Below are 21,379 nucleotides of genomic sequence, written 5' to 3'. Positions count from 1 at the left end.
ACATGTGATGTTCAGAGTCTTTTCTTCAGAGCAGATTTGAGAGTGACGTTAGATTCTTGTTAGGTTAAGTGTTTTTCTTCTTTTTTACAGGGAGGAGATGGAGTTCGAGGTCTAAAGGGAAGCACAGGAGAGAAGGTGAGTGGAACAGATAGTGAGTCTTTATTCTTTAAACTGTGGATAGTGACTGGTGGGACAGTTCATGAGTTACAATGTAATGCTGACATTTATCACCTCTCCTCATTGCATCACAGGGGGAAGATGGCTTCCCCGGGTTTAAAGGTGATATGGGCATCAAGGGAGACAGGGTGAGTGCGGCCCACAAATCACAAGTCTCGGTATCATTTTTTTTTTCTTCTGGTATTCGTCTCGGAGTGGAAATCAAATGTTCACTTCCCGTGTACAAACATTTTTGACTATAGGGTGATAACGGAGCTTCTGGTGCTCGTGGAGAGGATGGACCAGAGGGGCCAAAGGGCCAAATAGGACCCATGGGAGATTCAGGAACTCTTGGGATAGCTGGCGAGAAGGTACATTAAAAAAAAAAAAAGATTTACTTTACAAGAGAGGGTTAGAACACAAGAGGAGGATAGGGAAATCAAAAAGCTGTCAAATTATATCAGTGCAACACCGCAAAAATCTTTTGGAAATTATTATTATTAAGTTGAAATTGGTATGTTCCATATTATAAAGCTGAAATTCATCCTCCCTAAATATTCTCTTTGATTCAAGGTTTACAAATGATATGTTTCATGTTTCAGGCTGTGACATGTTGTCTGTAAACACATTATCTGTTTCTATTTAATTTGATTATGTAATATTAGATTAAACTAAATCTCAAAAGGCATCATGATAACCTGTAATACTTGTGTAAATAGGTAGTTAAGTATTTTTCAGACCATATTCTTATTACACAGAAACTATCACAATTGGGTAACAAATCCCAGCATTAAAGATATCATTTGAACAGTATTATAGTGAAACAGAAGGAGGTGATGGAATGTAAAACGTGAACACATTACACTGTAATACCTCATTATTATCAGGTTATTACCCCATTAATATTACCACATTGTCAAATAATGATCCCATTATTACTAATCTAAGATAAGATTTATAGCAAGTGCAACCAACAACTTGCATTTATTTAGTTCAGTTTTCAGCTGTGCCAAAACTTTATTATAGCATAAGTGTCTGAAAATGACTGAAATAGTGAACATATGGCTTTTAATACTCGTGCATTTATTACAGCTGGTTACAGCCCATTCCTAGGGCAAAGCTGCCACTGAACCAGTGTGCATTATTTAAGCATTTCCTCTTTCTGTCATCACTATATGCATTGATTTAAAGACATCCTGCTGTATTTGGTGCATGCATAGTCAGCAGTATGTCATACACATCTAAATTACATAGTTTTCTTAATATTTCTCTGGTTTCTTACTCTGCCGCTCTGCAGGGTAAACTAGGTGTGCCTGGATTGCCAGGATATCCTGGAAGACGAGGTTCTAAGGTGATTTAGCATTGACGAGCTATTATGATCAGTTAATGTGTCCTCTGGTTCCTTTATCGAAGCCTTAACCAGCAAGATGTGTCTTTGGCTGCACTGTTTCCTGTCTGATTAAAAATAAAGGATGATAAATAGCTTATTAAAAAAGTCTATTTTATTAATAGTTCATTAGTGACATCAATTCATTACATGTTGATGAATGGCGTCTTTACGGCTGTATTGGGCTCATGGATTAGATTTGCTTTAATTTGATACAGTAGTTAATTATACGATAATGAGGCATCAGGGGTGACATGTGATAAATGGATGGCTGAGGCTGATTAACCTCTACGTTTGTCTCCAGGGAACACTTGGCTTCCCTGGTGGGAACGGGGTCTCAGGAGAGAAAGGACGAAGGGTGAGGACTGCGGTGGCATTTTTTTTTTCACATTCTGGCTGCTCCAGAATATTTAAACTGTTCTGTATGGGAGCTGATGAATAATTGTTGACCTTTACAATACAGGGTCCATCTGGCCAGTCAGGGGCCGGAGGCCAAAGAGGTGCTAATGTGAGTACAGCTATAGCTGCCAAGCCTACAACAACTGTGTTTTCTCTCTGTATGAAGCTGTATTTGCTCTAATTAGATACCATAGGTTAACCACAACTTGTGGGGGCACTCTGTTGCATCACTGCAGTGTTTTCACCAGACGTTTATCTTTCCACCTCCAGATGAGTTAGCCATGTGCTAATCAGAGTGTTGTGTTTGTTTTCCAATAGGGAGCCCGGGGAGGAAGAGGAGCAAATGGGCCCACTGGAAAGCCTGGAGAAAAGGTGAGCCTAAGGGCGATATACACTCTTGCAACTACAACTGCGGCTGGCCACGCAGTTGCATTGACGGACTCGTTTTGGTTTATGGTTCCCGTGCCTTTTTCATACGCCAGAACAGTAGGTGGCGCAACGACAGTTTAGAGTCGACCTGCACACCGACGTTCACCGATATCTCCCTCCAGGAATTTACCGCCATCTGCGTGTCTTTATACTCCGTCAGACGGGTTATATAAATGCTCGAATTTGCGGACCTCTTCAGCCAAACGTTCTTTAACGGGATCTATTGTTTGTGTTTCTGCTATGACTTTTAAAAATATCGGTATTATGTTATGAAACCGGAAATGCGAGACTCAGAAAGGATGTGGTAAGCAGACCAATCACAGTCTTGCAGGCTGCGAGCGGCTTCCGTAGCTTTGTCGGATAGTCAGAAATTTTTGGCGACGCACGCAAGATGGCCGATGGGACTACGCAAAGGGCCTTTGCGGGTCTTGCGTCTCTGCGTAAAACCTGAGTATAAAAGACCCTTTAGACTGATGCACACACACACACACGCACACACACTGACATAAAGAAAAACATATGCAGAAACATTTACAGTCACATAAACACACACCTGGCTGTCTCATTAAGTATGGATGAATGCGCCGGCCGAGCTGGAAGATGATGTCGCTGTTCGCGTCTAGATGACAGGCCATCTGGTGCGGTGAGAAGCGACTGTCTGGCAGGGGACGCCTCAGCTTTCACTCTCACCCTCAAAGACCGTCTGGGGAAAGCTAACGATGTGTTGGTGGGCTGAAAAGTGGAAATGCTTGAGTGCTTCATGTTTTTGTGTCTTCGTGTCTTTTGCCCTGTCCAACCGGTAGGGTTCTGCTGGACAAGACGGTTCTCCAGGTTCCCCCGGGGAACAGGTAATATTTTGCCTGCCTCATAGAGAATATATTGTGCAAACTGTGTCTAATCAAGACCACAGATCTTGAATCGTGTAGAGAACAAGCAGCAGAAACTACAATCTGTGTTGCGGTTTCCTAGGGCCCCCATGGACCACAGGGACGGAACGGTGAATCAGGACCTAGAGGGCCCAATGTGAGTGGGCTAAGATGTGTTGTATTGTGATCGCCCTGTGATTTACCATCACTCATTTTTACCTCATGCTCAAGTTTGAACACGCCCAGTTCATGGCAATGATGTAAGAAAAGGCTTTTCTTTCAGGGTCCACCCGGAAAAGATGGATTGCCGGGTCATCCGGGCCAGAGAGGGGAACCAGTGAGTCACTTTTATCTCAATGAGGCGACATATTCAGTATCTTTTTATCAGCGTTCACTTGTCAGAGAGCTGACAGTCAGCATGATATACTGCAGGTGTCGACGCAGCAAAGACGTAAAAAATCTATGACTTTAAACCAGAATTACTTCAGAGCATTGGGAGGCATCTTCTAACATTAGCGGCCCCGTGTGCATCCTATTGACTCGCTAATCTTACTCTTCAGGGATTCCAAGGCAAAAATGGTTCCCCCGGCCCCTCGGGTGTTGTTGGACCACAGGTGAGAGGATCAGCCGATGATGTATTAGTTGATTGTCATGCACACAGTTTTGTATTTAAATAACTGTTACGTGATATGTGTCGTGTAACTTGTTTGTTTTCAGGGCAAATCTGGTGAGACGGGACCAACTGGAGACAGAGGCCATCCCGGATCACCAGGACCACCGGGCGAGCATGGTTTACCGGGGTCTGCCGGAAAGGAGGGTGCCAAAGTGAGTAGTTTTCATCATGATGTCAGGATCATAATCACTTACCAGCAACACCTTATTACTGTGATATTAGATAAAGCCGAAGGACTCTCTCAGCACAGCCTGTTGCATATATTATCTCCCGGGTCTCATCCCACCCTCTAATTTGCTAATAAATAACTGAGGAAACCTCGCAGTGTTGAGTGCATTATGGCTCATAAAAGATAAATGGAGCTTCTTGGTGTGACTTGCTGGTTGGTGTGATTTATGACTGCATAAGGGCTTGCTGTCTGCTCGCTACTTGCCTTTTATCTAATCACATGTGTGTGTATGTGTGGTTTCTAGGGAGACCCAGGTCCACCAGGAGCCTCAGGGAAAAGTGGCCCTGCTGGGCTGCAAGGCTTCAGAGGGAGCCGAGGGACCCATGGTGCAATGGTAGCGTCAACTTTCATACATCTCACATCCTCACCATCTCTCACTGTCAACCAGGAGGTTTATTACCGCAGTAAACATTGTAAACATGAGTTTATGGTCTCAACTGCTAGTTTCAACTCTTCTTCAATGCAGCATGACGTTTATTTAGTCAATTAAAGTCCCATTTAGAGTTAAATAGACAATAAAACAGGGTATGCTTCAGGGCTTGACTTCCTTGTGATTGACAGGTCACTACCACGGAGTTGCCGTGTCTGGGAGTGGTCTGTGTTTTAGTTTTACAACTTTAACCCTTCCATATTGTGCCATTTGAATACATGACAGTTAATTGTGATGTTTTTTTTGCCTAAAATGTCGTATTCAGCGTTTTTCGCGCCATGATTGCAAAAATAACAAGATGACGATACCAAACTCCATGTCACGACAGGGTGTGGCAGAACAGAGACTCAGGTGCAGAGTAACAGACAGGAGGCAAGGTCAAAAAACAAAAGCACTTTACTTGGTCCATGCAATAGACACAAAAAAAAAAGACAGGAACCCAAAACCAGCAGGAACACTTTGCACGAAACACACCGGTCCTGAATGACAAACTACAAATAACATACGACAACCTGACAGGGGACAAGGGCAAGCAGGGAGGTAAATATAGGAGATGGGAAACACAGGTGTGGGGCATAAACGATCAGGGGACACACATGGGAGTGGCTGAGGACAGGTGTACGGAATGAAACAATCAGAGGAGACGCACAAACACAATCAGGGAGACAGAGGAAACAGACAAACTCCAAAATAAAACAAGAAGCCACCTGTGGCTTCCCGTGACACTCTGAGCTTAAAAAATGTCATCCACAAATGCGTGGGTGATGTCACGGTGACTACGTCCACTTCTTACAATCTTTGCTGTCAACACAAGACCCTTTGTGCAGCTTTCAATCAGATCACAGTTCTCAAAGTTCAAATCCAGCCTGTTACACAAGAGTTTTGCGCATGGAAACTTACTTCACTGATGGTAAATCTTGTAACGCGTGTGGTTGTCGCATGATTGTGAAGGCTGTTTATGTGCATCTCCAGGGTCCTGCAGGTCTGAAGGGAGGAGAGGGCCTACCTGGTGTCGCGGGACTTATCGTAAGTCTTATTTTGTAAAATTGCTATCCATCCCATCCCCTGCTCTCTGCCAGCATCTATGTTCAATAAAATGCTAGGACATATGAAGCAGGAGGCTGTTTCCATGGTGATCACGGATCGTGACCACCACATTAAATCAAAGAGTGCATCATGCGACACCTCACCTCATCTCTCTATCACCTCTTATTTCCAGGGTGCCACTGGAGAGAGGGGCCCTGCTGGGCCGGCAGGCGCTATTGGCCAGCCAGGACGGGCCGGCGGCGTGGGCCCTGCTGGGCCGACGGGAGAGAAAGGCGAGCCAGTAAGATTTGGAACATTGCTAATTTTGTTTCATAGGCAACAATGTCCGTTAACACATACTGTCCCATCACCTCCCACCATCGGGTAATAAATAACATGTGCTCTCGCCTTGGAATGTGTCATTATGCGACAGAGAGCAGGAGGGAGGCAAAGGAGACTGAGAGAAAGAAAAGCAGGGGCAAAATATATGAATGTGATCAAGCCTGCGAGTTGCCTTCCTGGTTTGAAACATTAATCAATGTGTCATGCTGCTATATGAGTATAATAAGTAATATAGCATTTGCTAGATGTGTGCTGTTTTCCCATCTGTTCCCTAGGGAGAGAAGGGGCCTGTGGGGCCTGCTGGGCATGATGGGGAACTGGGACCGTCAGGGCTGCCAGGGGCTGCGGGATCTCCTGGGCCTCCAGGAGAGGATGGAGACAAGGTAGTATATATATATATATATATATATATATATATATATATATATATATATATATATATATATATATATATATATATATATATATATATATGGTTGTTTTTTTTCTCCATATTTGTATTTATTTTGCGTCTAATTGTGGTTGGTACATGTCTATGCAAGATTACATTACATTACATGTCATTTAGCTGACGCTTTTATCCAAAACGACTTACGATGAGACTTAAGATGAGACTTAAGATGACATTGAGACTTAAGATGACATTGCGGAGGTGAAAGCAAGCGCGGGCCCCAACACTTTGCCCCCTGAGCCTGTGCCTGGTTAAGCCTGTTAAGTAATCCTTCCACGATTGGACAGCCAACCTGGACTGCTGTATAGTGCTTGCTGATTTTTGGTCTCATCGTTGTTTGTGCTCTCATCTATAGGGAGAGACAGGAGCACCAGGCCAGAAGGGCAGTAAAGGAGACAAAGGAGAGTTTGTGAGTATGACTTCTACATGAATAGTTCTACCAGCACACCATGACCTGGCATCACCACCAGGCAGAGGACAAACTGACTCGGCGGGCTGCAGTTCCCTGTAATAAATGTGTGCCTGGACTCTGCATCATCTGTCAGAATGAGCGGATTGTTTTCATCATGTCACTGCTTTAGGGAATGTGCACTGAACTGTCCTTCCGCTTCTCTAGGGGCCCTCAGGACCAGTTGGAAGTCAAGGACCAGTGGGCCAACCAGGACTGCCAGTATGTTACAACAACTCTGAATACATCGTGTGGAAACATACCATTGTGTGATAAGATGGTTTAGGTTGCGCAGTGTTAAAAGTGGTGACCTTGTATTTGTGTATTCCAGGGTGCAGATGGTGAGCCGGGTCCTCGAGGCCAGCAGGGCATGAACGGGGCGAAAGGAGATGAAGGATTCAGAGGCTTTATGGGAGCATCCGGTCCGACTGGACTACAGGTAAGAATTACGATCAATTCCAAATAAACAGACTGTATCTCCATTGGTTCAGCCCTATTTTTACATTCATACTTTAGTTTATCTCTGTCTTCATTTCATGCCTGGGACCGCGCTGCTCACCATATCTTCATTTGTAGGGGATGCCGGGACCTCCAGGGGATAAGGGAGACAGCGGGCATGTTGGCTCCATGGTGAGTACTGCTCAGCAATCCCAGCACATAAAACACTCATCTCAAGTGTGCTGCTGTGGTCCAATGTCAGTCTCAAGTCTGTTATCAACACCACTTTACTGATATCGCACATTGAGCTTCATGATTGGTATGACTGACTTGTCTTGGTCTTGTCTGATATTGGATATCGACTTGACTTCTCTTTACTCTCCAAAAACCTTGAGCGCTCCACACCTTTAAAAAAAAAATGTGTTTCTCCGCTTTTCTTCATTCAAACATGCATTTCCATGCATGAATTCATGGATATAAAAACAATGAATTATTGACGAGGACTATTTAGGGTGTAATGCAGAGCGTGTGTAAGCACTGTATTTATGTTTGTGATTTGGAAACACATTTGTATTGGTAGAACAAAGGCCGTTAGTCTGAGAGAAGTAGGTAATTACTCAGCTCAGTGTTTTCTGTTACCTGTACCATGTTTCTGTGTTACAGGTTGTGATACTCTCACAAGGTGCACGTTTAAGTCATGCAATATTTCATGTGATAGCTTCATCCAAGAAGCAAAAAGAAGACAACACCTCTTCTTTGGAATAAAATTACACAATGCACACAATTTGTCAAGATCATGAGGGTGCAATACTCTGCAAATAAAATTGTACCTACATCAATATTTGAATGACACCCCTTTAATAACACATGGAGTATGTATGTGTTACTAGATGTAATCACTTGGCTCGCTGCTTCTAAATAATGCAGCCCATAAACTATGAGGTTCCTGTCATAAGAAAAGCATTGCAATGCAATCACACTGTAGTATAGAATGCATCTTGTACTGCCTTCAAATAATAAAAGGAATTTCATGGATGATTATTATTTCGTTAGATGAGGAAATGTAAGCGTAGTATTTTAAAGGTTCAGGGTATCAGCAGTTTCGGAGCTATGGCTGGGACACAGACAACCTCCCTCTTTAAACTTTCATTAGTGCTCCATCTTTTGTTTGTTTTGTTTTTGTGCTGATCCTGCTGCTGTGTGTCAAACTTGTAAATCAGCCTATTTTTTCTGCCTATCCTCCACCGCCTTAAAACTACAGCAGCGGTCTTGAGCGGGGCTCAGTTTGTTCTGGTCTGATTAGTCTCAATATCTTTGAAACTCTGGTTGTATAAAAAGGCGTTGAAAGACATTTAGAGTAAAGTCAGTCATGGTCATCGTCCAGTGGGAGACATAAACATGACGATCCATGCTCACAGATGACTAAGAGTTGTGTTTCCATTGTAATAGACTCGACAACTCTCATTAGCTAACAATCTAATCAGCCTCATTGAGGAACTGAGAAAAACATCTAACTGTGGTATCCAAGGCTACTCAACCATAGACCATCATATAATGGTCTGCTGGTCTATAATAACTGTTGTGTTATTAGAGAATACAGCCATGGTTGAAAAGCACACACCTCGGTCAACTGCTCTTTAATTGTGTTCCTCATTTGTCTATGTCTGTTGGCCTTGGTTATTAATGATACCCACAGTAATGATGTCGAAAGAAACCTGAACACCTATAACCATCTCAACTCGCCTCGTCAATGGGTGACGGTTCTTCAAGGCCGAGTGTGAACGTTGGTGGCTTTATGTGCCGGAGAGACCAGCCCACAGGATGAAGAGGTGTTCCTCTATGTGTAATATTAGGGAAAAGGATCAAAAAGAAAAGAGAGAGAGAGTTACAGAGAGGACGCAGAGGACGCAGTGAAGCAATGGAGTGGAAGGAAGAGGCGGAGCACTGATTGTGAGCAGGAAGACGGTGTGACAGCTGCTAATCAGATTAGCCTCAGCCTTGGCTGTCTAATGAGCATCCTCCTTTGTGACAGTCATCTCACAACGCTGTCAACCATGAACACACGCTCAACAAGATTCTGTATAGCCCCTCTTCTCCACAACCAGATTAGGGAGGGTATCAGAATGGAACCAAAACAAAAGAGAGAGAGAGAGGAAGAGAGAGAGAGAGTAAGAAGAGATGCTGAAGACTCAGTGGGGAAGTTTCATTCATGTGTGAGCGTTGCGGATCACAGGATTCTCCCCTCTAATGCTTGAATATCTCTCCGCCAGAAGGATATATGTTTCCTCTAGTCCCACACAGTCTCTCTCTGGGCAGATTGTCTGTCTTTCTGTCTCAGTGTCTTCACAACACAAGGCTCCCTCCAAGACTTCAGAGTGATTCAGAGCACAGTTCAACATCTACTCAACTGAAACTGAAGCCGAGCGCAGTTGGGATTAATTGCTTCCCGCTCTCTCTTGAGCAGCACAGACGAGTCAAATCACATGATGTTACTGAGGCTTGCACATCACAGACTAGAGGTTTCTTATTAATAAGAGAGATGGAAGGGAGGGAGGAATCAGAGCATGTGTCATATTGAGGGTAATGACCTGTCTAGATGTCTTCATCGTGTCACTACGATAATGATCATAGATACTAGGACCATTGCATAAGCAATCCTCCATGGCCTGACTTCTAACACTCACTTAAGTTAAGAGACACCGGCCATGCTCACATTCAGCTTGTGTTTCTCTGTGCGTTTTATTGATTCAGTATATCTTTATTGTCTGCACTGGTATCCTAATGAGACATTTATGTTCTCTCTTCACAGGGGCCTCCAGGACAGCATGGCCCACGAGGCCCTCAGGGGTCCGCTGGTGGAGAGGTACAGAGTACAGCATGACTTTTAAAAATGATTTATTTGATTTTCAATGTGAGCATATGGTGGTATTACATAGATATTCACCTTGAACAAAGAAGGAACACTTTAAGATAATTACCCTGCGAGGAACAAATTATATCAACAAACTGTTCATATCCAACTTCATAACAAAAAACTGTAAATATTTATAGAAAAAAAAATTCTGATTTCTTTGCCTTTCTAAGATAATGCATTAATGTTTGCAAGTATTTATGATTAAAAAAATATATATATCATTGAGGCCGCCATATTTCTACAGTAGCTGGCACCAGATAGGGCCTTTCACTTTTTGGGGTCAGTCACTGTAGTTCTCCTACACACTTCACACATGGGAGAAATCATTATGTCATTTTCAAACTAAACAATAGTTTATCCTTACACACAACATATATTTTATATTTTCCAGCCTCTCATCTTCATATACTGTCTCTTTATTTGAACACTTCCTGCCACAGATCATCCGCTGCTTTTGAAACTTGAATTATTAAACAGTATTAGGATATAATCCCTGGGAGAGAGTTATATTTACTGCTTTATGAATCATTAAGAAGTATTAGACTATCATCCCTGAGAGGCAGTTATATTTACCTCGAGTAATGGCCGTCTTTGTGCAGCCTCTCACACGGGTCAATTATTCAGCAGCAAGCTGCAGAAATCTGTGTGAGCCACGCTGCTGCTTCATCACAGGAAGCATGGAAATGCAGCGCTGCAGAGAGGATGGGATCCATAAATGGATTGATAGTGGAATTGTGGAAAAGAGTGAAATGGTTGGACGACATGCGAGGAAAGAAAGCATGCGAAAGCAGCAGGGTAGTAGTAGTGCGTGGCTGCACTCAGCTCTCATGTTTGTGCACTCTACCGAAGACGTGCTTTACTGGGTTTGTCTCAAGACAAAGCACTATGACTGACGTGTGCGTGCACACACAAACACGCGTGCACCGATCACGCGCGAAGCACACCGATCCAGAGAGGGAAATAGCATCCCCTCTATGTGACTCAGACGCTATAGCAAACCTGACACATTATTTCTCCCTGTGTTGTGATAATTCTGTTCCAGTTCCAGCATTCTGTGAGCAGAACTGCTGACAAGCCGCAACACAAAGATACTGCACCAAGAACTTGATTTTCAAAAAATCAAATGAATATTTCAAACTTGCCGCTGGATGATATTTTGGTTCAAGCTGTTTTCTCTCCTCCCGCTACAGGGCCTACCTGGAATGGCTGGTGGAGTTGGTCAGCATGGGATTGTTGGAGAAAAGGTCAGCGTTTCCCATTAGCAACAACGCAGCGTGTGCCCGTGCACATACATTAGATGAGAGGTGGTTTGGGTGTGTGGGATTTGTGCGTCAGCGTGTTGTGGGGTTTTATCTTGTACTTTCCTTCTCTTCCAGGGTGAGGATGGAGAAGCTGGAAACCCTGGGTCCGTTGGAGAGCCCGGCACTGCTGTAAGTCACGCTGATTCCATCTTTTTGTCTTGTCTTGCTCAACATCATTTGCCCTTTCATTAATTGCCATTTCAAATGTCGGTGTCCCAGGGTACTGCAGGCGATGTGGGGGAAAAGGGTGAATCTGGCCCTTCCGGTGCAGCCGGGCCTGCAGGACCCAGAGGAACACCAGGGGAGGACGGACCCAAAGGCAACCTTGTGAGTCTTTGTCTCTCTGGAGCAGTAACTCTTTCTGGCCCTGGTTGTCAGTTCAGATATTACTATCGCTGTGCCATGTACTGTATATGATGCTTCTCACTGTTTGTCCCCAAAGGGCCCTATTGGATTCCCCGGAGATTCAGGACCTCCCGGAGAAGCTGGCGACAATGTGAGTGTTATTGTTAACAAAGTCCCGCTCACACCCAACACGGTCGGCTGTCCAACCCATCCCGGAGGGAGTAGTGTCCCTCACAGCCTTCAGCCTTTTATCTCACCTCGCAGTCTAATTGTCAGGATTTCAGAATTATTGCCTTCCCGAGAATGTCTCACAGCTAGTACGCTCTGGGCCTTCTCGCTAGGACGCAACCCCAACAACCGGCCTAAGTGATTACGTAATTTACGTAGAACGTCTATACATGCATACATACATACATACATACATACATACATACATACATACATACATACATACATACATACATACATACATACATACACTTTCACTTAAACACACATGTCACTTTAACATACACTTTAACACTCATGTTATTTGTTGTCTGAGCACTTTATCTTTACCTTATACTTAATTTAATACACATTGCACTGTGTTGTCGTTGATTGTTGTTTGTCTCGACTCATGTCTCACATCAAATGTTGCACCTTCCGCCAACTTAAATTCCTCGTTTGTGAAAACATTTCTGGCAGAAAATGGTTTCTGATTCTGATTTTGATTATAGCTTATCACTGCCTCTTTTATTTTTCTCACCATTATGATCAACACTGCCAAGCCTTTACCCTGTAAACTTACCTTAAGCTCCTCTGGTAGAGTTGGTCGTCACCTCTGTGTCAGACTTTTGTAAGAAAGGGGAAGAAGGTTAGACTATTGTAAAGAACTAGAGTCTTCAGATTGAGTCTCAGACACTTGGTTTTATTTTATTTTTATTTTTTCTCATCAAGCCACTTTCAATTTCAGTTCAACGAAACAGTTACAGTGATCTATGCAAGCAGTCCTAATTGCTCAGAATTTTTCCAAGTCAGCTTTCACCGCTTTAAGTTTCGTCCTCTGAAATAGACAAAGCTTTTTGTCCAGTCTAAAAGAGCTGAAAAATGGGTTGTCTGATCTCTAAGAGCCTGAAGCTCTTGTCCAGCCCCTAAGGGCTGTGAAATCCGATTGTTCTCCTCTGTGCTGCGGTTCATGTACTACAGAGAGAGAGCTCCCTCCTCCGTTTTGCCTTATAAGCTAATATTAGCTGAGGAATGATTATATAATACTTGACATATTGCATTTATGCAAGTTACATTTTATGCTTTTATGCTTTCATGTTTTTCTACCATCTCCCAACATTGTCATGAACTCATTGTTTGATTATTCCTTCTATGACATTTTAATATCCAGGGAGTAGATGGTGGGCCGGGACCTAAAGGAGACAATGGAGAATCTGGCAAAGCAGTAAGCGTTGATTGTTTTTCTCCCACTTCTTGCACATGTTGACAGCACGAGTAGCTGTTGTATGCTTCGTGAAGTATTCTCTGTGACATATTGAGGTTTTGCTTCTTCATCTTTATGGCTTGACATTCTTCTCAGTTTTAGGTGACTGAATGGGAACTTGTTTCTGTTTTAAGTCCTTTTTTATGTTCTCTGAAGGGATCTCCAGGAGCCTCTGGAGAACCAGGTCCTTCAGGACCTCCTGGAAGGAGGGTGAGCTCAGCATATTGTAATAATAATAATAATAATGCATTTGATATATATTGTGCTTTTCTTGGTACTCAAAGTCACGTTACATAACATTCAAAATATCCTTAAAGCTATATTTTATATGTTTGTGTGCCTACATGGCTGTGTAGCTACTGTATATGTGTTTGTTTGCAGTAAGTCGCTTTTGTCATCATGGCAATCGACAGTGTCTTTCTCACCCTCAGGGTCATATAGGTGCTGTGGGGAAAGAAGGGAAGCAAGGCATGAAGGGAGCCAAGGTAAGGATAACAGCTGGCGCTAAGCTGTGTGGCTGTGTGTGGTGCCTTCCAACAAAGCCCTTCTGCTCATAACGCCCAGCTGTGTGTGTCTGTCCATCTCCCTGCTCTGTAGGGGACAATGGGAGCTGAGGGTCCAGTGGGGAAGACAGGCCCAGTGGGACCCCAAGGACATCCTGGAAGGTCTGGCCCGGAAGGTCTTCGAGGCATCCCAGGTTCAGCGGTCAGTACACAATGTGAAACGCCTCGTTCACATTGGTCTGATCACTGACAATCTTCAGAACATGTTCATGTTACTGGTTGCGTTTAATCATTGTTCTGCAAACTTACATATACGTACGTACGCTAATCTCGAATTATTGTGTTTCTTCTCTAGGGTGAGCAAGGGTTAAATGGGCCACCAGGACTAACTGGACCACCAGGACCAATAGTAAGATCCTTATAGTTCCCAGTTAATGGAGAGCTATTAATAAATCTGAATTGTAACCCAACCCAAATACCATATTTTATGTGCATATTGGCCCACTAATGCATCTTCTATTATTAACAGGGGCCACCAGGACTTCCGGGATTAAAAGGAGACCCTGGATACAAGGGAGACAAAGTGGGTGTTTAGCCCTTGAGAGAGAGAGAAAACTCTACACCAGTTTAAATCCTGGGAAACAATGCTGATAAACTATGTCTCGGTCTGCAGGGTCATGGTGGGTTGATCGGTCTAATCGGCCCCCCGGGAGAATTTGGCGAGAAGGGAGACAGAGGCCTTCCTGGGATTCAGGGTGCACACGGGCCTAAAGGAGATGAGGTGCAGTAGGTTGCAAGGCATCTGTTATACTTCTACACAACAGGATGTTCAGTTCACTAACATGAAATGCTTTATATGTAGGGTACACACGGCACACCTGGTCCCACTGGCCCACTGGGACCACCTGGACTGTCAGTAAGTCACATAGCTGTTCATATATTCTTTTCTATGATCAGTGTATGATTTGAGTAACATTTTATGTGAAATCTGCCGATCAAAATTGTTCATAATAGAACTCAACAGTATTTTGAAATCCTAATTGTTGAAGTGAACCACATTAAGTTTATACCTGTGGTCTGCTGAATACGAATAATACTGATGTGAATCTTTAGCAAATATCTTGCAGTTATAAAACAAACAGAACACACATGTCAAGAGAAGAACATATTAAAGGCAATACAATTTCATAATACAATTTATAGGTCGTAGATTTAGCAGCTGATTCATCTGAAAAAAAAACTGAAGTAAGAACCATTGTGTCCAGAGAACACACAGTCTTGTTATTATCATGTAGTAATCAATCACCCTAACCTGCCCTGTTGCTAGGCAGGTGCCTGGTGAATAGCTGACAGTACTTTACATTTCTTACTTGACTAATTAGATGTTTTTAAGTGTATGTACTTTTATTATGTTTTTACTGCTTACTTACTCCTCCTCTCCACTCTTAGGGTTCACCTGGCCAGAAGGGATCGAAGGGAGAAATAGTGAGTTCAGTCATCTGTCTTGTTTATACATTGCCACCGCTGTACTCAAACCTCAGCTTGTTTAGCAGCTGCTGGGAACATATGCCAGAGAAGAGAGAAAAAGTGTGTTGTTGGCTTAAATGTACCATGACCCACAACCATAATGCTCTACTGTGTTTACTGCATGTATTTGGAACGAAAAGCACACTGTACAGCCATGCTTTCCTTGTGTGGAATTTTTTTCATCGCGCCCTTTTAATAGGATTTGATTCTGTTGTGTGTGATGCTATGAAAACCACTATAGTGTGTCTTGAGAGGCTTTGACCACAAAGTGCTGATGCACACAGCTGGATAATCCTATAAAGCAGCCATATCTGCTGGGATAAAGCTAGGATTTAGCCAAGTGGTGCGAGAGAGGCTCCAGGTGAGACATGCTTGACACAAAGTTGTGTCCTCTCTTATTCTCCAGGGTACTGTGGGTCCCAGAGGAGATCGAGGCCCCGCTGGACCCCCAGGTCCCCCAGTGAGTACCGCAAGTGATCCACATAATGGCCCTCTCCAGTGCCAGCTTTATCCTCTTTCTTGCCCTGTCATATCTTGCTCACCTCTCTCTGCTCCCTCTAGGGACCCCCCGCATCAATGATTGAGCCTCTGCCAATCAGAGAGGGCAGGCGGAAGAGACATCGGCACTCGGATGGGGCAGGAGGAGCCGCACCATTCAGGGAGGAGGAGGTGGATCTGGAGTTCCTCCAGGGAGATCAGCCTCTGGAGGACCCCGAGGGAATGGAAGAAGTCTTTGCTATCCTGTCGTCCATGAAAACAGAAGTAGAGGTGATGAGGAGGCCCTTGGGATCTTTTGAGAGCCCTGCCCGGACTTGCAAAGAGCTCATGATGGTCCAACCGGACTACAAAGACGGTGAGCAAAGACAATGCTTCCATTTTAACACCTTAAATGTTTTATCCAGGAAGATTTCCAATGAAAGAACTGCACACAACCTCTAGCAAACCTCCATTTTAAGTCAAAATGCTCTTTATCATACCACCAACTGTATGTAATCAACACACAACCCCCGATTTGTTCTTTACATCAACATCAGGTGCTCGATCGATGTCCTTTCTTTGTACATTTTGTAGGAGACTACTGGATTGATCCTAACCAGGGCTGTCACCGAGACTCCATCAAGGTCTACTGTAACTTCACAGCTGATGGAGAGACATGTCTCTACCCTGACAAGAGGATTGAGAATGTAAGTCTCCAATCTCTTGCCGTCAGCCTTTACAAAGCCGACCTCGTCAAATAACATCAGAGCAAAAATCACTCCCTATATCCCTTGAGCCGAAAATTGACTCAACATCGTCTCTCTCTTTCCGTCTCTCTCTTTCCGTCTCTCTCTCTGTCCCTCCCTCCCTCTGTCTCTGTCTCTGTCTCTGTCTCTGTCTCTCTCTCTCTCTCTCTCTCTCTCTCTCTCTCTCTCTCTCTCTCTCTCTCTCTCTCTCTCTCTCTCTGCTTCTAGGTGAAATTAGCAGCGTGGAACAAAGAGAAGCCAGGAAGCTGGTACAGCCAATACAGGAAAGGGAAGCAGGTACAAAAACAATGTCTAACTTCCTCATATTAATATCAGCTGGCTCCAAATGCCAGGCAGTCTCTTTCATCTTTATTACTCGTCCTAATTGAGAATGCTTGAATGTTATTCATCCATATGATTGAGGTGCAAGCATTTGTTGAGTGGGTTCGCATGATTGTGTCGGCTTGCATCCGTGTGTCCATCCATGTGCTTTTAGTTTATTACTTGTATATTTGCACTTTGTATAATTTGGGATCAATTTATTAGGCCATGATGTGCAATGAGAGAGCTGATTTGCTATTTCCAGCAGTTGAATTCAGCTTTCTGGATGACTCACAACGTGCCATTGTCAACTCTTTCATTGACTAGCATGCAGGGCAGCACGCTCAGAGCACTGGCCTTTCATGTGCACCTGATCAGAGGTCTCATAACACTCTCAGATAATCATAGAGCTGCCAGCACAATTGCAATTCACTGACTTTCTCAGAGTCCTTGGATCTGCTGAAGGTTTTTTTTCTTTCCTTAATTTCCCGACTTCTTACTTTCCCTTCATGTTTGGATTCTGAAGAGAAGTTGCTGTGACTTTTTTTTACCCTTGCTGATGTAAAGGCCTTCATCAGCACAGGGTGGTAGGTTTGCAATGTCAGTCATACAAATCAAATTATAACTCATATTTGTCCAAGATTATAGGCTCAGACAGGTTTTTCTGTGGATTTGTCTCTTTCAGACAAAACAACTTTTTTTTTAATCATTCTGAGATTTAATTTAATTTCAAAGCAATACTGTTTTAATTCAGGGTTTATAGTGCATAATATATCTGCCTTTGTACAACACTAATGTATCTGTATCTGTGTCATCCAGTTCTCCTACAGTGACAGGGATGAGAACCCTGTGCATGTAGTTCAGCTGACCTTCCTGAAACTACTGAGTGCCACGGCCAGGCAGAGCTTCACCTACACCTGCCAGAACTCGGCAGGCTGGTTTGACAGCACCTCTCGTTCCTATCAGCGTGCCCTCCGCTTTCGGGGCAGCAATGACGAGGAGGTGACACAAGCCAAAAGCCCCTTCATCAAAGCAGTGCATGATGGATGCCAGGTCAGTGGCACATGCCAGGGGAAGGGACTAGCTGGACAAATAAGAATTAGCCTGAATGGAACTAATGTGTTTATGGGGGAAAGGGGAGGGGCTAGTTAGTCCTATTAAGCCAAGAAAATTATAATAATGGCTTTCATTTTTCTCTTTCAGTTCCGCAAAGGTCAGGAAAGGACTGAACTAGAGATTGACTCTCCCTCAGCAGAGCTGCTTCCCATTATAGATATGGCTCCAGCAGACTTTGGCAGCAGCAACCAGAAGTTTGGATTCCAAGTTGGACGAGTATGCTTCAACGGTTAACATCTTGCCAACAACAAACAAGAGACCTGCACAAAGTTTTCACTTAAAGAAACTGGACTTTTACCGCTGCCCCCGAGCAATATTTATTATATCATGTTCCTGTATGTGGTGGGTTTGTGGTACACAATGTAAGACTATGTGATTGGTTCCATAGCTTTACAACATTAAGAAGAATGGCGAGAACGAGGAGGTGCACCAGTGGAAACAAAGCACATTTACCAAAGGGAAATATTCCAGTTAAATATATTTAATTGTTAATGTTTTTATTATATGTTTCTTTCACGGTTTGAGTAAATGATCCTCTAGAATTATGAGGACAGCACCACTTGACAATGACCATTTGGCAACACTTGACATAAACGAGACAGATCTGTATGTTCCCGGAGAGGAGCCGTCTGTCATTCTGTGGTATGGAGCAGTTAAGTGGGACTTTTCAGACCTTGAATGAACTAGTTGCTACCTAATGTTTAACAAAGACTGCGGCTGAATAAATCAGAAAAGTTGTCGTCCTCATTTGCATGCTCAGATTTCACTATAATGACAATTGCATAGCAGTTGTGAACTAGCCCAGCATATTAATTCCACACAAGCACCATAATTAATTTCCTGTGTGCAGGAATGATATATTGTCCTTTTTACCCTTCAACTGCAGTTTGCTCAGTGAATTACATTGATTAGTATTCAATAGGCGTTGCTAGTTATTGAACCCGACACTTACTTGAACGGATAAGGTTGTTTCCTTTATTGGACTGCTTCCCTCTATGGGCTTGATAATAAGCTTTTTGAGCCCTCCATCTTTTCAAGGACTACAGTACTGTTTATGTCAGACTAACAGCCTTCTACTGTGGTATACACTTGCTATGACATACCTCAGCAACTATTGGGGATTTCAGGGCGAGAATTAAGAGCATGCTGATTAAAATACTCTTAACTGCATTAGTTCTTTATACCAAGAGACCCATCTTTTGAAAGCATTGCTGACATAACCTTTTTTCACGTGTCTCACCTATTCAGAGGTTTCCAGTTTCTCTGTTCTTGTTCATGTGTTGAAATTTTGCCGGAATATGTTGCTGTTCATTGGATATGATTTGCTCTTTAATGGTGCTAAAGATGATTCTGTTATTTTTGTGTCACTGTGTTTTTGTGTCTCTGTGGGCAGGATTATAGGACTTGAGAGGGAGAGGGTTATTGCTCTTTCAGCAGCACGAGACGCCCTCAGAGGCCGGGGACTAGTCTACTGAATTTTTTGCACATCTTCTGGCGGATGGTGCCAATTTTACAGGGCCAGTGAAAAGAGGTTAGGGACAGTTCAGAGCGTGGTTGAGCGCTTTAAAGGGAAAATCCATCTTAAACGAATACAGACAACTGTCGACCTAAACTAGAAATTACAGCATGAAGAGGTAATGGTGTCATCGTGTAACATGTTGAGAATTATTTCCAGGTTACCTTTGAAATTAGTAGAGCTGTGAATCCGAATTGTCCCCACATCCCAGTAGAATTACCACAGGTGCCATTATAGCTATTCCATTATTCACAGCAACTCCAGGATTTGTGTTTAGATAACACTATTACTAGTCTGTCTTTGTATGTCGGCTGAACCAGAGACTTCTTCAAATGATTAAATGGGAGACGTGAAATATTACAGACGGGACATATGGATGTGAATTCTATTGAATGGATGATTTTTCCCTTAGTAAATTAAATTGTAATGCTCTGTCTACCTCCTCCTACTCAAACAGGAGACTGTGTGCCCAATGTGTGTAATTTAGCAATTCACTCCCGCTGTTCTATTTGTTTCATGGCGTTTAAACATTCTCGCAATTAACTCCTCGCCTCCTGTCCTGTCTCGCACTGCCCATCTTATGTATAGTGTTTGGTGTACTAATTTTATATACTGTACAGTTATTCTGAAGCCTGAATGAAAAACAAATGTATTTTGTCAAAAATTAATGTGCAAATAAAAACAAACAAGAAATTGCTCTCTGATGTTTGTCCTCTTCAGACCAGGTTGGAACAATAACTATGAGAGCATGGGGCTGCCTACAACGTCCAGTCAGAGCGTAATATACAAACAAGGCTCTTCATTACCGACTGGTTCTGCAACATTCCCTCAACAAGCTCGCAATCAGCCGATGTAATCAACTCTGATTTGCTCCCCAGTTCATTTATTTCAATTAGCTCTGTTTCTGTCCTCAAGAGGGAGAGCTGGGAGGAGACTGAAGCGTGTGTGGCGAAAACAAAAGAAGAGGTTGGTAGTGAAATGGCTGAGGATAAGAAATGCACCCAAGAGATTTGGTCAGTTTGGGAGAGGTGCAGCTGTTCTGATGGGTGTTCATGTGAGACGGACAAAAGAGAAGAAACAGTAAAAGTCCCGATGGCTAATTTATTTTCAATCCAAATTTCTTTATACCTTTTTAATTTTCTCGCTCTCTGCCTGCCTACTTATCTCGGGTGCAATACCACAAACACACATGCAATAATTGCTTTTTACTCCATTCACACAGACTTTTGCGCATGCTCAACACTCACACACTAACACACACACACACTAACTCTGAAGCCTATTCTCTCTCACATAAAAGTACAAGGCGCTCATCTCCTTCGGGGCCCACTCTTCAAGGTTAGCGTCAATGGCAGAATAAAAGGTTACTATGTTATTTTTTTTCTCCTTTCATGCTGCCTTCCACTCCATTGAATTTTAACCACACTAAGTTCTTGACCAGGAAAGGTCATCTATTGCTACTAACTCAGAATAATGATCTAGCAGAAGAGCAGTGTGACTGTCAATATGGTATTTCCACGGCACTATGCCCTTTTCCCTTGCTCACGACCTACTCTCTAGTTCCAATAATTCCTTCGACATTGTGTCTCCAAAGTCGAGCCTTTCCTCTGCTGAGAGCGGAGCCTTCTCAGATAGCTTTACGGTGCTATGTGTTTAATTCCTCTGTTGAGACCGGCGATAGACTAATATACCAGAATAAACGCTCAGAATTGAGTTGTCAAACATGACAAACAAACCGTTGACTTACAGTCTCTCCAATGTGTAGTGGTAAACCAGCTTTAGTGAAGCACCGTGAAGAGCTCTTCATCCAGCGGATCCTGTAGCTCAGCTTTGTGAAAGCCTGTAGAAATCCCATGGAAATGAAGTCC

At 43.3% G+C, this 21,379-nt stretch overlaps 1 protein-coding gene across 2 annotated transcripts in view; it reads left to right on the top strand.

Annotated features, from left to right (window-relative positions):
* The window catches only part of col5a3a (collagen, type V, alpha 3a), a 52,341-nt gene extending 32,163 nt beyond the window's left edge, over positions 1 to 20,178 (top strand). For both annotated transcript variants that reach the window (XM_068578452.1, XM_068578453.1), the window contains 40 exons: positions 91 to 135; positions 252 to 305; positions 420 to 527; positions 1,454 to 1,507; positions 1,848 to 1,901; positions 2,007 to 2,051; positions 2,261 to 2,314; positions 3,175 to 3,219; positions 3,341 to 3,394; positions 3,521 to 3,574; positions 3,798 to 3,851; positions 3,955 to 4,062; positions 4,384 to 4,473; positions 5,542 to 5,595; positions 5,789 to 5,896; positions 6,213 to 6,320; positions 6,744 to 6,797; positions 7,005 to 7,058; positions 7,168 to 7,275; positions 7,413 to 7,466; positions 10,084 to 10,137; positions 11,379 to 11,432; positions 11,565 to 11,618; positions 11,709 to 11,816; positions 11,932 to 11,985; positions 13,213 to 13,266; positions 13,462 to 13,515; positions 13,737 to 13,790; positions 13,903 to 14,010; positions 14,164 to 14,217; positions 14,338 to 14,391; positions 14,482 to 14,589; positions 14,671 to 14,724; positions 15,258 to 15,293; positions 15,742 to 15,795; positions 15,897 to 16,188; positions 16,407 to 16,519; positions 16,787 to 16,855; positions 17,699 to 17,932; positions 18,083 to 20,178. In XM_068578452.1, coding sequence (XP_068434553.1) covers positions 91 to 135; positions 252 to 305; positions 420 to 527; positions 1,454 to 1,507; positions 1,848 to 1,901; positions 2,007 to 2,051; positions 2,261 to 2,314; positions 3,175 to 3,219; positions 3,341 to 3,394; positions 3,521 to 3,574; positions 3,798 to 3,851; positions 3,955 to 4,062; positions 4,384 to 4,473; positions 5,542 to 5,595; positions 5,789 to 5,896; positions 6,213 to 6,320; positions 6,744 to 6,797; positions 7,005 to 7,058; positions 7,168 to 7,275; positions 7,413 to 7,466; positions 10,084 to 10,137; positions 11,379 to 11,432; positions 11,565 to 11,618; positions 11,709 to 11,816; positions 11,932 to 11,985; positions 13,213 to 13,266; positions 13,462 to 13,515; positions 13,737 to 13,790; positions 13,903 to 14,010; positions 14,164 to 14,217; positions 14,338 to 14,391; positions 14,482 to 14,589; positions 14,671 to 14,724; positions 15,258 to 15,293; positions 15,742 to 15,795; positions 15,897 to 16,188; positions 16,407 to 16,519; positions 16,787 to 16,855; positions 17,699 to 17,932; positions 18,083 to 18,229 — 3,168 coding nt within the window. In that variant the 3' untranslated portion in view covers positions 18,230 to 20,178. The remainder of the gene's footprint in view (positions 1 to 90; positions 136 to 251; positions 306 to 419; positions 528 to 1,453; positions 1,508 to 1,847; positions 1,902 to 2,006; positions 2,052 to 2,260; positions 2,315 to 3,174; positions 3,220 to 3,340; positions 3,395 to 3,520; positions 3,575 to 3,797; positions 3,852 to 3,954; positions 4,063 to 4,383; positions 4,474 to 5,541; positions 5,596 to 5,788; positions 5,897 to 6,212; positions 6,321 to 6,743; positions 6,798 to 7,004; positions 7,059 to 7,167; positions 7,276 to 7,412; positions 7,467 to 10,083; positions 10,138 to 11,378; positions 11,433 to 11,564; positions 11,619 to 11,708; positions 11,817 to 11,931; positions 11,986 to 13,212; positions 13,267 to 13,461; positions 13,516 to 13,736; positions 13,791 to 13,902; positions 14,011 to 14,163; positions 14,218 to 14,337; positions 14,392 to 14,481; positions 14,590 to 14,670; positions 14,725 to 15,257; positions 15,294 to 15,741; positions 15,796 to 15,896; positions 16,189 to 16,406; positions 16,520 to 16,786; positions 16,856 to 17,698; positions 17,933 to 18,082) is intronic.
* The last annotated feature ends 1,201 nt before the right edge of the window (positions 20,179 to 21,379 follow it).

The sequence above is a fragment of the Clinocottus analis genome, unplaced genomic scaffold (genome assembly GCF_023055335.1).
Source record: "Clinocottus analis isolate CAN_PGR_092001 unplaced genomic scaffold, fCliAna1.0.p SCAF_16, whole genome shotgun sequence".
NCBI classification, from domain to species: Eukaryota; Metazoa; Chordata; class Actinopteri; order Perciformes; family Cottidae; genus Clinocottus; species Clinocottus analis.
This window is presented reverse-complemented; position numbering and strand designations above follow the sequence as displayed.